The following is a 15,447-nucleotide window of genomic DNA, read 5'->3' on the forward strand; positions in this document are numbered from 1 at the left end:
AACGCTTCTTCTGACTTCAGGTTAATTACATTGTGTTTGGGGGGATGTTTTTCCCTTTGATCCTCTGTCGTTGGATTTAAGTGTGCATTTTGTGGAGTTTCGCGCCGTCGTTTCCACTTCCCAGACAGGGCCTCAGGCTGAGAGAGAACGCTTCCATTCTGCACTCGACTCCCCAGAGTCCTGGCTCCCAACACAACCCCCGCCCTCCCCAAACACGCCCATTTTGTACCCTTACAGCTCATAAAACCTCCTAGTCAGAGGGAGGAGGCTCAGCAGAGGCGGTTCCTTCTACAGGACACTCAGTCTTGGACAGACAGTGCCCACCCGGCCGGCCCCTCTGAGCAGCAGGAGGTACCAGCTGGAGGCTGCATCCGTCAGTGCCGTGGGGCCCTTATCTCGGTGGGCAGTTACACTGACGGCCGCTAGATGCCGCTGCTGCCACGCCAGTGACTGCGTCCTCCGCCTTCCTGTTTGACCAGACTCAGCTCACCTTCCCACCTAGTATAGTGGGAGAAGGAAATGGCAACCCACTCCAGGATTCTTGCCTAGAGAATCCCATGGACAGAGGAGCCTGGCGGGCTACAGTCCATGGGAGTGCAAAGAGTCGGACATGACTGAGCGACTAAAACAACACCGTATAGATAAAGCTATGGTTTTCCCAGTGGTCACATATGGATGTGAGGGTTGCACCGTAAAGAAAGCTGAGCACAAAAGAATTGATGCTTTTGAACCGTGGTGTTGGAGAAGACTCTTGAGAGTCCCTTGGACTGCAAGGAGATCCAACCAGTCCATCCTAAAGGAAATCAGTCCTGAATATTCATTGGAAGGACTGATGCTGAAGCTGAAGCTCCTATACTGTGGCCACCTGATGCGAAGAACTGATTTACTGGAAAAGACCATGATACTGGGAAAGATTGAAGGTGGGAGGAGAAAGGGACGCCAGAGGATGAGATGGTTGGATGGCCTCACTGACTCAACGGACATGAGTCTGAGCAAGCTCTGGGAGTTGGTGACGGACAGGGAGGCCTGGCGTGCTGCAGTCCACGGGGTTGCAAAGAGTTGAACACGACTGAACAACACTGTTCTTTTGTTTGCTTCCAGGATACCCAGGAATATGTCCCCAACACTATCCGGCATTAGAGCCACAGATGATGGCGATGAAGAGCGTGGCCTCTAGCCTAGAGTCCGGCTGCCTGGAGTGGGAGCCAGACCTGCGCCAAGAGAACTCTGACAAGTCACTTGACTGCTCGGGGATTCAGTTTGCAAGCTGGGGTCATACTAATGCCTACCTCACTGGGTCACCGTGAAGATTAAAATGATAAAATCTGCTTCAAAGCACTCAGAACAAGGCTGGCATACAGTAAGTGCTTAATTAATGTCCGCTCCGATAGCTGTTATTTTTTTTAAAGTTTCACCCAATTTGAGCTGTGGCGGGTCCTCAGCGGGTCACTGTGGCCATATTCTAGCTGGAAAGGTGGACTCTCAGAGAGGGCGCTTCCTTTCCTGCCCCCTGCCCTGCACCAAGACAGGTAAGTGGTCGGGATGCAGGGCCCTAGAACCCCAGCTCTGAGTCTGGAGAAACCCCTGCCCCCAAGACCCACACAGCTAGGCCAGGAGCTCAGACAGTTTGGGGTGCTTGGCACCCCAGCACCCGCCCCATCCCCTCACCGATTCGCTGGCCGCTCCGTGTCCAGTAGCTTGAGGATGGATTTCCCGTCCATATCCGAGGGGATGTCCAGCCCAGCGATGTCCAGGATGGTGGGGGCCAGGTCGATGTTGAGGACGATGTGGGGATTCCTGAGGGAGGCGGGGCGAGAAGGACTCGGTCACCAGGGCAGTAGTGACCCAGCCTCCCCTGGGGCGGGCAGGCTGGAAAGCTGCCATCCATCATGTCCCTCTCCTGCACCCTGGCCCTCAAAGCTCCTCTCTGCACGCTCGATTCAGCTGAAGCCCAGCACTCACCTTCCCACCCTCTGCACAACAATGGGGGGCTGCGGTTCACAGGCCCACAGCTGGCTTCTGCTTGGCTCTTTCTTCTGCCAGGAAGGCCCTGCCTGCCCCAACTCCTGAATGGAGAACGCTTTCTTTTGAGACGCACGCCAAACCCTGGACCTTCCCCCGGACCCTTCTCTGAGCCTCTGATGTGAACACTGGCCCCCTCGCTGCTCCTGGAAGGCTGAGCACAGCCCGGCCTCTGGGCCTTCACCCTGGGGTCCCCCTCTGCCTAAACATCCTTCCTCCGTGGCCCCGGTGAGCACTCTCACCACCTCTGGTTCTTCGCGCGACGATTACCAAAGAGGCGGATGACAGACTCAATGGCCCCGAGATCCCCAGCTCCGGGGTTCACAGCCTGTGTGATCCCTTCCCCTTGAGGGTGGGCCCAGCCGACAGGACAGGCAAAGCGGGTGGGATGTCAGACTAGGGGGACGTCGCATGACCCACGCCTCTGTCCTGTTAGCCGTCCCTCCCTCGCTCCTTGCCACAAGTTCACCCCCAGAAAGGATGCCTGGTGAACACTCTGGGGGGCCGGCTGTGTGGGCTCAAGTCCTCCGTCTGCACCTGAACAACCCTGTGCGTGGAGAGACGGGTCCTTCCCCAGCTGAGCTTCTCTGGGTTTTGAGTCCTAAGAAACAGATCACAGACTCTGAGGCTGACCAGTGTAATGACAGTTGCTGGATTACAGTTCAGTCCATCTCCTTCCGAAAGCAAGTAATCCTAATGATTGTAATAGTCATACATTCTTCTCAAATATGGAAAAACATTTACAAGTATCAGAAACCTGGTTTTGAGACAAATTCCAGCTCCTCTCTTCTGTGCTATGTAATCTCAGGCAATTTAACCCGAGCCTCCGTTTGCTTGTGTTTAAAACACGGATAACACTCACGTCTACCTTAGAGGCTTGTTATGATGCTTAACTCAGTTACCTGGATAGAAGGTGCTTAGACCAAAGCCTGAAGAATCACACTATATCAACACAGCTATTATTATAATAACTATGATTATAGGTGGGGACTCTGAGATCCAGACAGGGAGGGACCCAGTGAGGTTGGCAGAGGACGAGAGATGAGGCTGGGCTACAGCTCGCACTGCCTGCCTCCTGGAGGCTCCACCAAACCTCCCGGGCGGGGCAGGAACATCTTGGTTCCAAGACGTTGCCCTTTCAGGAGGAACCCTATAGCCGAGTCAGTGTCTGCGTGCGTTCAGGGCCCGGATGGAAGTCAGACCCAATAAGCACCAGAGCAGTGACAGCGTGCATTTCGAAAGACCCTTCGAGTTGGTCTCCATAATATCCCGGCTGACCTGAGGAAGCTGCAGCTATGATTATTGGCCTTTCTACCCCTCCCTGCCCCAGACACGACATTTTTGCTGCCAGGACGTGTCGTTTCAAAGGTTAACCCACAGGGATGGCTGGCGGAGGGCCCACGTGGCCCTCAGGGAAGGATTGGGGGGAGGCTGGTTCCCTTAGTGCTGCCACTGAGCCGGCCCTGCTGACCTCAGCCCAGGGCCCCTCCCTGACAACCGCCAGGCCCACCACAAGTTAGGACAGACAGAAGTCGAGGTGGCATCTCCACGCGCTGGCAGGGCCACACAGTCCGGCTCCCTGACTCTCTGGCACAGTGCCCGCCACGAACAGTCTGTTTTCTCGGATGCTAACAGCCCTGGCCTCCCCTTCCCCAACAGAGGGGAAGGTAACGATCAGAACCCACCCTGGGTGACATCACCGCTCCTTCACTCGGCACCCAGGCCCACCTGCCCAAATCCCGTGCTCCCAGGGGAGTGGCCGGGGGCTGCCCGCTGAGTTGCCTGATGCTTGCCCTTGTGGGTGCTAATGAGCCTGGAGGCCTCCCCGGAACTGCGGGGTGCTGGGGGTGGGGTGATACACTTACAGGGAGCCGGCCTCCACGTTGGGGCCCCTCACATAGAACGGGACTCTGATGTCGAACTCATAGGGCATCGACTTCCCTTTCACCAGTCCGAACTGGCCGATGTGGTAGCCGTGGTCGGCCGTATATACGATGTAGGTGTTGTCCAGCTCGCCCGTCTCCACCAGCATGTTGTAAATCTGAAACACAGGCAGGGCGGTGAGGATGCAGGGAGGGCCAGTGGGCAGTGGGCACCCGGCCTGCTCTCCCCTAAAGGGGCGGAGTGCTGGGGTCTCAGGACCTGTCCCTCCCCTGCTTCAGGTCTTCGCTCAACTGTCACCTCTCAGTGGGGCCGCTGGGACTGACCCAGGGGTCACTAGGGCCTCCTCATCTCCCGCCCCCCTTTGCTTGCCTTCTTGGCACTTATTCGTGGACTGTGTCTCCGTGCACTGGAATGTAGGTCCCATCTGGGTGGGCCTTCTGTCATTTTGTTCCCTGCTGGGGGCTGTGTGTGCTGGCGCTCAACAGATGCTGTGGGATGGATGGATGGATGACTGGCCCAAGGCAGGAGTCTGTGACCCACAGCAGAACTCTCTGTGATGCAGGCGATTTTAACACCTGTGGTATGAGCCACATGTGGCTATTCAGCACTTCAAATGTGGCCAGTGCAACTGAGGAACGAAATTTTACATTTTATTGGGAAGTGACAATATTAGTTGCTCAGTGGTGTCTGATTCTTTGTGGCCCCATGGACTGTAGCTCATGGTAGGCTCCTCTGCCCATGGGATTCTCCAGGCAAGAATACTGGAGTGGGTAGCCCTTCCCTTCTCCAGGGTATCTTCCTGACCCACAGATCGAACCCAGGGTTCCTGCATTGCTGGCAGGTTCCTTACTGTCTGAGCCACCAGGGAAGCCCTTACTGAACTTAAATAGTCATGGATAAATTTAAAAATACATATCCAGGCAATGGAATATTTTTCAGCAACAACAAAAAAATTAAGTACTTTCAAGTGACCCTTGAAATCATCGTACAAAGTGGAAGAAGCCAGATACAAAAAAGCCATATATTGTAGGGTTCCTTTTATAGGAAATGTCCAGAATAGGCGAATTCACAGAGACACAAAGTAGATGAGGAACTGCCTAAGGTGGAGGGGTCGGGGGTGGTGGTTTGGGGCGACGGTTAAGGGCTGCAGGGTTTCTCTCTCGGGGTGACGAAACTGTTCTAAGGCCAACTGCGGCGATGATCGTGCAACTATGTGAATAAGTGAAAACCCACTGAAACGTATGCTTGAATCGAGTGAGCTGTGCGGTATTTGAACTGTGCGGTATTCTCCAGAAAGCTGTTAAAAAGCGTACGTAGCCACACGTGGTTGCTGTAGTGGACCAACCAGACCTGGAACAGTTCCCCAAGGGCTGGGGTTCCGTCTGGATCACTCAAAGCCGTTTCGGGGTGCCTCTCCCTTCCGCCCAGTTCCATTCCTCTCCCGCCGACGATGCTGGGGGCGGGGCGGGTCGGGAGGAGGGCAGCCTACCGTCTCCATGGAGTCGTCCACCGACAGGAGGGTCTGCAGGCGCTTCCGCTGCAGCATGTTGGTGAACTGCATGTGGATGGGTTTCATGGGCCCCGTGTAACGCATGATCCAGTGCTTGTCGGGGTTGGGCGCGTAGTTGTAGCTTGGGGTGCTGGTGGGCAGACACGCATAGAAGTCAGACCAGGCCGCGGGTTGGGGTGCCGGGCCCTGCCCCCCCAGCTCCCCCCCCCCCCCAATATGCCTGGGGAAGCAGCCGCCCTGCGCCAGGGCTGCAGCCCAGGCTGAAACCCCGCCCCTCTGGACGCCAGCATGTCGGGGGCTCTGCCCCCAGGTTAGGTCAGCATCTCTCTGTGTGTGGGGCATGCCCGTGGGAAGACTGGGGGGGACACAGCGACAGATGACCTGGAGGCCCCCAGGAGGACTGTCCCTCCCGTCTCAGCCCTGCCAGCATGCCCAGTGCATCAAGGCCGAAATCTCAGTCTGTGCTGGGCTCTCTCCTCCCTCGGATTTGCCCACCTCCCTTTGTGCAGGATGGGAGAAGTTCAAGTTGAGAACCATCCACGGACACAGCACTGCATTCATTTTTCAGCGACATTGGGGAGATGGCGAGCGCCAGTTATCATGGCTAATTAAGGTGTGTCACATGGAATTTCCTTTTGCAATAGATTTTTTTTGTTTTTTAAAAAAGGAAATTGGTTAAAAGATTCAGTTGATAATAGTCAGGCAAAACTGTGAGAATGGCCTGAATGTGTGCGTTTGGGACAGGCTGAGTCTACGACTTGTCACAATTATTCTTCCTGTGTGGTTTAATCTCCCATTTTAAAAAAGAGGAAATGGGGGTCAGAGGAGTTCCGGGACCTGCCCACGGTCTCACTGAGTGACTGGTGGAGCCACTGAGCTCCGAGACTTCTACTGTGGGGTCAGCTGTGATGCTCAATGATAAACGAATAAACACATGATAATCTGACTTCGGATGAGCACTGGCCATGTGCTGGGTGCACCCAGAAGGCTCTGCCTGTATCATCTCATTTAATATTCAGAACCGCCCTAGGTGCTGGGGCTACTTTTATTCACCCTGAGTGAGAAATGGAGACTCGCGGCCCAGTGAGGGGACGACCTTGCCAAAGGTAGAGCTGGGGGCTGAGCTCAGGAGTGGGAAACCCCACAAGGCAAGGGTGCCCCTCGTAAGGGGTCTGATGATACTGGAAGGCCAGGGGCCACTCGGATCTTACCACCCTCCCCTTCCCCAGGCAAAACTGCAAACAGGGGCTAAGCTTCCTCTCCTTGAAGACAAAAGCTTTTCAAGAGGGCTATTAAGGGGGGAGGGCTGAGGGGGTCGGGGAGGGGATAAGGGCCCCAAATGTCTCCCTTCCTCGGGACCTCAGCCCCCTCAACTTCAGAGAACTTTCCCAGGGTGGAAGGAAAGACCCTGCAGCTCATGGGAGCCCATAGTTATGGAGATGGTTGCTATGTAGACGGAGTGGTCACAAGACTCCTGGACTTTGCGTTTCTGGCTGGTCTCCTGCCGCTAAATCTGCCCTGGCTCCTTCGATTGCCGCTTGCCGCGAGGAACGCGGCTCTCCCCCACCGGCCTGCTTAGGGCCTGACCCATGTGCAGAACATTCCCAGGGGCAAGCCCACCTCCCGCACCAAGGGGGGCTGCGGGCGGCAGGAGCAGCAGAGAGAGACGCCCTCAGGGCTGGTTGGTGGTTTGGGGAAATTGTTCCCATGGCCCCAGGGGCCCGGATTCTGGATGCAATTCTGAGCAATTATCCTTGAATCTGTTAGACTCTAAGGGGCTGGTGTCTGCCCTGGAGAACAGTGAGGGGTGAGTCTGTCAAGAGTCTGCTTCCTGAAGCCCCTTCTCTGGAGACGGCTTTCGGAGCGGGTTCTGGGGACCTGCTTGGGGCCAGGCTCTCCCTGCTCCCCTGGGACGGGGTCACATTTTCACGGGAACCCAGCCGACTGCTGAACAAAGAGGCGAAGCCCTCACCTCTGAAAGAATCCGAGGAATGTCTGCTTGTCCAGCCTGAAGGACAACATCCCCTCTTCTGCCGCCCCTTCCGGCCCCTCGCTCTGTGTCTGGAAGCCTGGCCCCACCCCCACCCCAAGAAGCGAGCCTGGGCCTGGCTCCCTTGGGTGATGGAAGGAGAGGCCCGTGACCCGGTCAGATGCCACACTCCGAGGAAGCTCTGGCTGCGTGTCTGTGTGTGTCTGTCTGTGTGTGCACCTGTCTCTGTACGTGCATGTCTGTATGGGGGTGTATTTGCATGTTTTGTGCGTCTGCGTTTGCATCTGTGTTTATGTGCGTCTCTGTGTGTGTTTTTGTATCTGTGTGTGTGTATATGTGCTTAGATCTTTGTATCTGTGTATTTGGGTGTCTGTTTCTGTGTATATTTGTGTATCTGTGTGTGTGTGTCTGTATATGGGCCTGTGTGTACATGTCTGTGTATCTGTGTAATTTGTGTGTCACTGTGTCTGTATCTGTGTGTTCTGTGTATCTGTGTTTGTGTGCGCATTGGTATTTGTGTATGTGAATGTGTTAGTCACTCAGTCGTGTCGGACTCTCTGCAAGTCCGTGGACTTTAGCCCACCAGGCTCCTCTGTCCATGGGATTCTCCAGGTAAGAATACTGCAGTGGGTTGCCATCCCCTTTTCCAGGGGATCTTCCCAACCCAGGGATGGAACCTGCTCTCCTGCACTGCAGGCAGATTCTTTACCATCTGAGCCACCAGGGAAGCGCAGTTTGTGTGTACATCTGTGTGTATCTATTTGTATATTTGTGTCTGTATCTGTGTGTGTGTTTGTGTGTGTCTGTGTGCGTCTCTGTATGGACGAAGCTGGGGAGGGTGGATGGGGCCCTGGTCAGGTACAGTGGGACCCCATCGCAACGAGCAGCATTTGCCAGAACCCAAAGCCCAGCAGAGAATGTGACGCAGGCTTGACGGGGTGAGAGTCTCTGACAGGGGCCTCGTGATGAAGAGATCTGGAACTCCGACCTGAGGGCTCTGGCCCCTCCTCCGCCCCCTGACTGTTGTAATTAAACATCCCAGCTGCAGAACTTTCTGGTTTGGAGGTTTGTTTTGAAAATGATTATACCCCAGAGATAAGAGAGCCTTCCAAACACACTCCTAATAAGGTGCGGGGGGGGCGCTCTGGGTAAGTAATAGCAGGCGGTGCTCATGTTCAAGTTCTATAATTTTCATTTCAAAGGGAAAATAAATGAGCAGGCGATGTCAAACAACCTCATCATGAAACTCCAGGGCTGCTGGTGGGGGGGCCAGCACCCCTTTTAGAGGAGACACTGCAGAAGCCAAGCGAACCTTCTGCCTACCCCACCCCACGGCGCCTCCCGTTGCAGCACCGAGCTGGCCTCACACTCCCTCTGCAGAGGCTGGGGGCGGCAGGCTGGCCTCCCAGGCGGGAGGAGTGCGCGGGTGGGGCCCCCAGGCCAGCTTTGCGGAGAGGCGGTGCTGCTGTCCTGGGATGTGGTTCTTCCTCACCTGTCCAACCCTCCTTCCCAAAGACCAGGGGGTCGGCGGACACGCTGCCTCACCTCCCAGGAGCCACTCTGGGTGCTGTCAGAAAGGAATCACAGCGAGCGGGGCGAGGAGGGCGATGCATTCTGATTGTAAGAAAACTTAAACACCTGGAATATTCAGGCGGGCTCCAAACTGCCCTGCTCTTGTCGCCCCAATGTCAGAGAGAAGGTTTGCTGAGAAGGTTTGCATCATGGCTGAGCAGGAGGTGGTTTGAGGCAGAGGAATGCAGAAGATTCCAGAAAGATTTTCTAGCCTGCTGGAAGAAGGAGGACTGGAGAGGTGGGCAGAGAGACGGCAGGCAGGAATGGGGGCCGGATGTGAATCTGAGCTCTGCCATTTACCAGCTGTGTGACCTTAAGGAACTTACCTCACCTCCCTGACAGGCAGCCTCCAAGACAGCCCTCAACGGCCCCCAATTCTACCGTGAGTAGCCCTCTCCCACTGGTCCGTGTGATGAGTAGAGTATGGTAGAGATGGCGTGTCCTTTTGAGATCAGGTTATAAAAGACTGCGTTGGCCGTAGGTCAGAGGCAGCCCTGTGTGCGAGCCCCAGGCAAGCCTCAGGTGGTGGCACCCCAGCTGACATCTTGATTATATCCTCTGAAGACCCTGAGCCAGAACCAGACAGGTAGCCCCCAGATTCCTGACTCACAGATACTGTGAGATGCTACACACGGTGTTCTAAGTGGTTCAATTTCAGGATAACTTGTCATGCAGCAATAGATAACTGATACATCAAGGGTCACTGGGAATATTCAGGGATTCAGTGCAGAAGATCCCCTAGAGAAGGAAATGGCGACCCACTCCAGTATTACTGCCTGGGAAATCCCATGGACAGACAGTCCAGGGGGTCCCAAGAGTCGTACACGACTTAGCAACTAAACCACCAGCACAGGGCTTAGAACAGAGTTTGCCATGGAGTCAATAGCTTATACAGGCTGTAGACATATTAGTAGCCTGATGAAGCTACAGACCCCTTCTCAAAAGAATGCTTAAAAATGTGCAAAATGAAACACACAGGCTTGGAAGGAAACCTATGACACAGGCGTACACACCCGAAAGGCAGTTCTAGCCACAGATCTCGGTGAGAGGATGTGGGTCCCACGTTAACCACTCCTGTCGCATGCTTTGGGTTGTTATTACTGGATCTGTATTCCAGTTCTCCAGAGATCAGCTGTGTGCTCCTGGGTTCTTTAAACCAGGAGGATTAGAGAGAAGAGGCAGCCTTGTCGCCATCATTACATCATTGTGACCGAGCCTGACCCTCTCGCCTTTGTGCTACCCAGTAGCTCTGGAGGGGAGGCAGTTCTCTGACACTTACATGTGCTGAGATGCATTAGGAAAGAGGCTTGAGTACTGGGGGGCTGAGTCCTCAGGACCGTGGGGGGCTGCGTGGCTGATGACCATGAGCACAGGCCTGTGCGGGTACATCTTCTTGGACGTGCGGAAGAAGCTCACGCTGTCGTTGGTGATCAGGTCCGTCAGGTAGTCCTGGGGGCCGGGGAGAGACAGGAGAAGGTGTGAGAAGCTGGGCATCTGTGCTTAACATGCAAAAGTGACCAAAACAGACAATCCTTGCCCTCCTGGAGCTGCTGGCCTGGGGGCAGACATGCAGTGAGTGATGAAGTAAAACAGGGAATACAGACAGCAAGGAGGCAAGCAGAACAGGGAGTGTCAAATGATAACACCTCACAGTGGAGGAAAAACCCTGAGGAGGGGTTAGGGAGGATGGGAGAGGAATTGCAATTTGTCATTCATTCATGACAGGTATTAAAATAATAACACTACTGAGTGCTTACGGCGTGCCAGGAACTCTTTTGGGTTTACATGTGTTAGCTTGTTAATTCTTACATAGTCCTAGAAAGTAGGTGTGATGATAAGCCCTGTTTTCCAGAACAGGAAAATGAAGGCCCAGAGAAGTTAAGTGAATCGCCCAATGTCACACAGCTGATAAATGTTGGCAGTCGGGCCTCCTGAGTCTTGGTCCCTAAGTCTGAAGTCTTTTCAAGGCCCTAGGGACTGAAGCGACTTAGCAGCAGCAGCAGGGATCCCATTGTGGAGGGTGCATACATGCCTGCAATGCTGAAGGGTCTGTCCTGGGGGCAGGAGCAGACGAACATATAACCAGAGTCAAGATAGTGATGAGGAGTGACAGAAGGAGGAAATAAGACAAGATGCAGCAAAGAGTAATTGGGAGCTGGGGCAATCAGGGCGGGCCTCTCTGAGGAGGTGACACTCGAGCTGAGACCTGAGCGGCAAGAAGGAACTGGGCGTGGGAAGAGCTCCATCATTGGCGTTCACTCTCAGCTGCTTGCTGGAATCCTTAGGGGAGCTTTACTGATGTCTGGGCCTTCTTCTGGTTTAGCTGCTCTGTGGTTCAGCCTGGGCACTGGACTTTAATCTCCCCAGGGGACTCCAAATGCAAGGGCTCTGAGGCAGGAACAAGCGTGGCTTGTGTTCAAGGAATAGAAAGAGGATGAACAGTCGGCAGGGACAATGCAGGGACAAGCAAATTGTGCCACGAACACAGGCATGCAGTAGCGGCTCCAGAACAGTGAGAGCCACTTAGATAAGCAGGCAGGAGGGTGGATGAGTGGGAATGTTATGGACAGGAAATGAGGGCTTTAAAAGCTCAGCAAAGAAGTTGAGATTTAAGTTCTTCCTGAACTTGGTAAATCCTTAAGCTGCTGATTTCCTTGGAAGGGAATGAATTCTTAAACATTTACCCTCTGCTTCCTAGGAAGCAGCTCTGTCCAAAATGATAACTTTCAAAAAGAGACATTATTTTACAGGAAAAAAAGGTGAAGAAATGGCTATAGTTTCTACCCTTCTCCCGTTGTACCCTGTACGAAATGCATACATACTCCCTGGGTTCCTACACCTCTAGAGGCACACAGCTCCAGGCACACTCGTGCACTACGTCTCTGTGCATAGGACGGTCACTGCACCACAGTGACCAGCAGTGGGGTGATGACTAATGACCCTGGGCCACTTTCATACTGTGCATTGCTGGGCAGACACGAAAAGGGAAGGAGGTCTATAGTGACCAAGGTGGAACATCGTCCCAGATATACACTTAAGGGAAAGAGCAAACTACAGAGTCAAACTTCAGAAAAGTTTATTTATTTATATTTTTTTGTGGGAGGAGTAGGGCGGAGAGGAGAAACCAAACCCCTACCTTCATATGCTTCTGAGCACTAAGAGAAAAATTTAGAAGGACAGATCCCTAAGTGCTAATTGGGGAGCAAGATAAGGGGAGAGAGGGGAGAAAGTCACTCGTTACTTCATGCATTTTCCCTTGAAACATTTTGGGGAGTAAAAAAGGGTCTTATAAAGGGGGCCATGTAGAACATTACATAAAAATAATTTCCTTCTATATGATATAAATCAACAAGCTGCTGCTATAGCTGCATTTCAAAAATGGGTCTAATACCAGTCCCTTCAGATGGTGACTTCAGACAAACTTGACAAGTGAATATTGCATTTAGCCAGGAGCCTGGTACCAGGGGAACCCACAAGGGACACTGGCTCTTATCGTTATCAGACCTTTGTTCCACTGACCTTCATAGCAACTTTGTGAAGTGGACACCATGCCCATTTTACAGATAGGAAAACCAAGGCCACCAAACTAATAAGCAATTCATTCAGAGTTAGAACCCAGGCCTTTGTGGTTTTTGGTCTGGCCCATCTTTTGTCCCCCGACAAACAAAAATATTACTGGGAGGAGTAGATGGTGGTTTACATCAGGTCTTAACAAACCTTTTCTGTAAAAGGCCAGATGATAAATATTTGAGGCTTCATAGGCCAGAAGTCTCAGTTACAATCACTCATCACTGCCATTACAGCTGAAAAGCAGCAACGGCAGAAATAAATGGGCATGTCTAGGCTGCAGTAAAACTTTATCCACGCACACTAAAATCTGAATTTCATGTAATATTCATGGGTCATGAAAATCGCTGTTCTTTTTATTTTTTTCCAGCTAAGTAGACATGGAAAAACCATTCTAAGCTCAGGGTTGTAGCAAAACAGTTGGCAGGCTGGGCTTGACCCAAGAACTATAGTTTTAAGAATGGATTTTGAAGCCTGATGGCCTGGGTTTGAATCCTGAAAGTGAAAATGTTAGTTACTCAGTCGTGTCTGACTCTTTGAGACCCATGGACCACAAGAATCAAATTCTCCAGGCAAGAATACTGGAGTGGGTAGCTATTTCTTTCTTCAGGAGATCTGCCCACCCCAGGGACTGAACTGGGTCTCTGCATCGCAGGCAGATTCTTTATTGTCTAAACCACCAGGGAGCATTCCCCTTCCAGCTGTGTGGCTTGGTTTCTTCGCCTCTCTGGGCCTCAGTGTTCTCATCTAGTAATTAGGGAAATTAACAGCAAATCGCTCACAGGCTCTGGTCAGAAATGCATGGGTTAATTCATATACAATGATTCCAGTGGTATCTGGTGTGTGATACCCTCTAAAGGAGGGTTAGCCATTATTCCTCAGGAATCAAGCATTTTCCTTGTGAAAATTGAAACAGTACAAACAAAGCTGAAGTTCCCTTTGATAAGCTCTCATCTCCACTTCCAACCTTGGCCTCTTTAGTCTCCTTCTGAGAAAGAAGTATCTTTCCTGATGTGTTCTTACGTATGTTACAGTCGCTTTATGCATCTTTTTACATGAATCCTATCATACTGTGTACTTCCATTCATCCAAGAAACACAGCAGTGGACAAGACGAACACTCCTGCCTTCATGAGCCTTGTGTTCAAATAGGAGGACAGTTAACAGATGAATCCGTGATATACACAGGTGTGGCACACCCATGGAGATGGGGGGTGGGGTCGGGGTGGGGAGGTGCCCAGTACACAGGGTGGTCTAGGAAGGTGACATCGGACTAGGGACCCGGAAGAGTCCTGCAGCTTGCTTTTCCACCAGTCCTTACATCCTAAGCTTCTCTGATGGCTTTAGACACCAACCCCTCTCAGTCATTTCGTCATTTCCCGCATTAGTGGGCTTTCTTGGTTGATTTCCTTCAATGACACATTTGCAGCCAACAGCTGGGCTAAGCTCCTCTGCATAGGAGGGAGGCTTCTCTGGAACAGAGAGAAAGCGCAAATGGTGGCTGCACTCAAGTTCACGGCAACCACCGTTTCTGCAGAGCCTCCCACCACCTGGACCCTCCGCTCTCCCCACCTGGTCACTCCTGTCTCCCTTCCGCTACCTGTTCTGCATTCTCCTGCCCTCTTTGACCATTCGGCTTGCTTTATACATCATTCTTTTCTCATCAACGCTGCCTCTCTCTTTCCGCTCTGCTATGAGGACCCCTTTTGGTGGCATCTGCCTGCCTTCGGGATCAGGGATTAGGGCAGAGTCCTCAGAGGGCCTTCTGAGGGGCACTTGGGAAGGACTGCTGGTTTCTTCCTTCCCTGGGCCTCTGCCAGGGCGCCCAGGGTTAGCCTTGGCCACGATGCTCCGACCTCCCAGAGTCATGGGTCCTCGCTCCCCAGCTCTGCTGTGGCTGGAAACTCCGCGCTCGCTCCTGTTCCCTCCTGGTACTCCTGCCGCCCACTGCTACCCTTGTGAGCCAAACCCTGGACCTGAGCCAGCTCTGACCCCCGAGGGCCCCCCATCCCTCTCTGTTTCCAGGTCTCCGGTAACTGGAGTCCCAGGAACTCTCCCACCTTTGTCAGGGGGTTGCCTCTCATTCTCAGGCTGAGATGCGTGGATGGCAGGAGACGGGTGAGAAAGCAGCCGCTGCGCATCCCGTCCTCAGTGCCAAGGGGGTGGGGTCCCCTGGATAACTTCATTATCGGGCTGTGCTGAGGCCAGGGCGGACATGGCGAGGAATGTTAACAAGGAGGGAGTGGACTTTTCTGGGTATTTGAAGAATCTGCCTGCACTGAGGCTGGGAGGAGAGAAAAGGTGTGTTCAGCCCTGTGAGACTATGCTTTATTTCCAAGGAGTCCAGCAGACTGGCTAAACACCCCCAACCAGGACTTTAGGATGAATTTGCTGTGGGGAGGTCATGGAGGCAGGCCTACTACGTGCAGAGTGAGACACGGGGTCTGGAGAGGCAGTGCCCAGGTGATGCCATGTGTGGTTTCTGCCACTCAGGGCCTGGTCAGGCTTGCACACGTGGGTGGTGATTACCTGTCAAAGCTGGGAGGGCTCCCCAAATGTGCTGGTATCCCCAGAAGGGAAATGGGATAGAGTGTATTTTGGCTGCTGAGATGGCAGGAATATTTGCTAGTCACCGGATGATTTTTTTTTTCAAATGATAAGTTTGGAGGAACCATCAGTATTAGTCTCTCCTCCTTCCTGTCATCATCACCACCATCATCATTATTTAAGCCAGAGATCAGGAAGCTACAGCCCACTGGCTAAGTCAGGCCTCTTGCCTGTTTTTTTTAAATAAAGTTTTATTGAAACACAGCCAGGTTTATCTGTTTACGTATCATCTACAGCTGCTTTTGGACTGCAAGGGTGGACTTGAGCAGTTGCAATGGAGACTACAGCTTGTGAAG

At 52.9% G+C, this 15,447-nt stretch overlaps 1 protein-coding gene across 1 annotated transcript in view; it reads right to left on the minus strand.

The window, feature by feature from the left end:
• The window catches only part of SULF2 (sulfatase 2), a 123,931-nt gene that overhangs the window by 22,646 nt on the left and 85,838 nt on the right, over positions 1-15,447 (minus strand). The window contains exons 5-8 of the mRNA XM_052650499.1: positions 10,258-10,427; positions 5,396-5,546; positions 3,888-4,063; positions 1,669-1,797 (exon numbers count right to left, since the gene is read on the minus strand). Of these exons, the coding sequence (XP_052506459.1) occupies positions 1,669-1,797; positions 3,888-4,063; positions 5,396-5,546; positions 10,258-10,427 (626 nt within the window). The remainder of the gene's footprint in view (positions 1-1,668; positions 1,798-3,887; positions 4,064-5,395; positions 5,547-10,257; positions 10,428-15,447) is intronic.

This window comes from Budorcas taxicolor, chromosome 13 (assembly GCF_023091745.1).
Source record: "Budorcas taxicolor isolate Tak-1 chromosome 13, Takin1.1, whole genome shotgun sequence".
Taxonomy (NCBI): Eukaryota; Metazoa; Chordata; class Mammalia; order Artiodactyla; family Bovidae; genus Budorcas; species Budorcas taxicolor.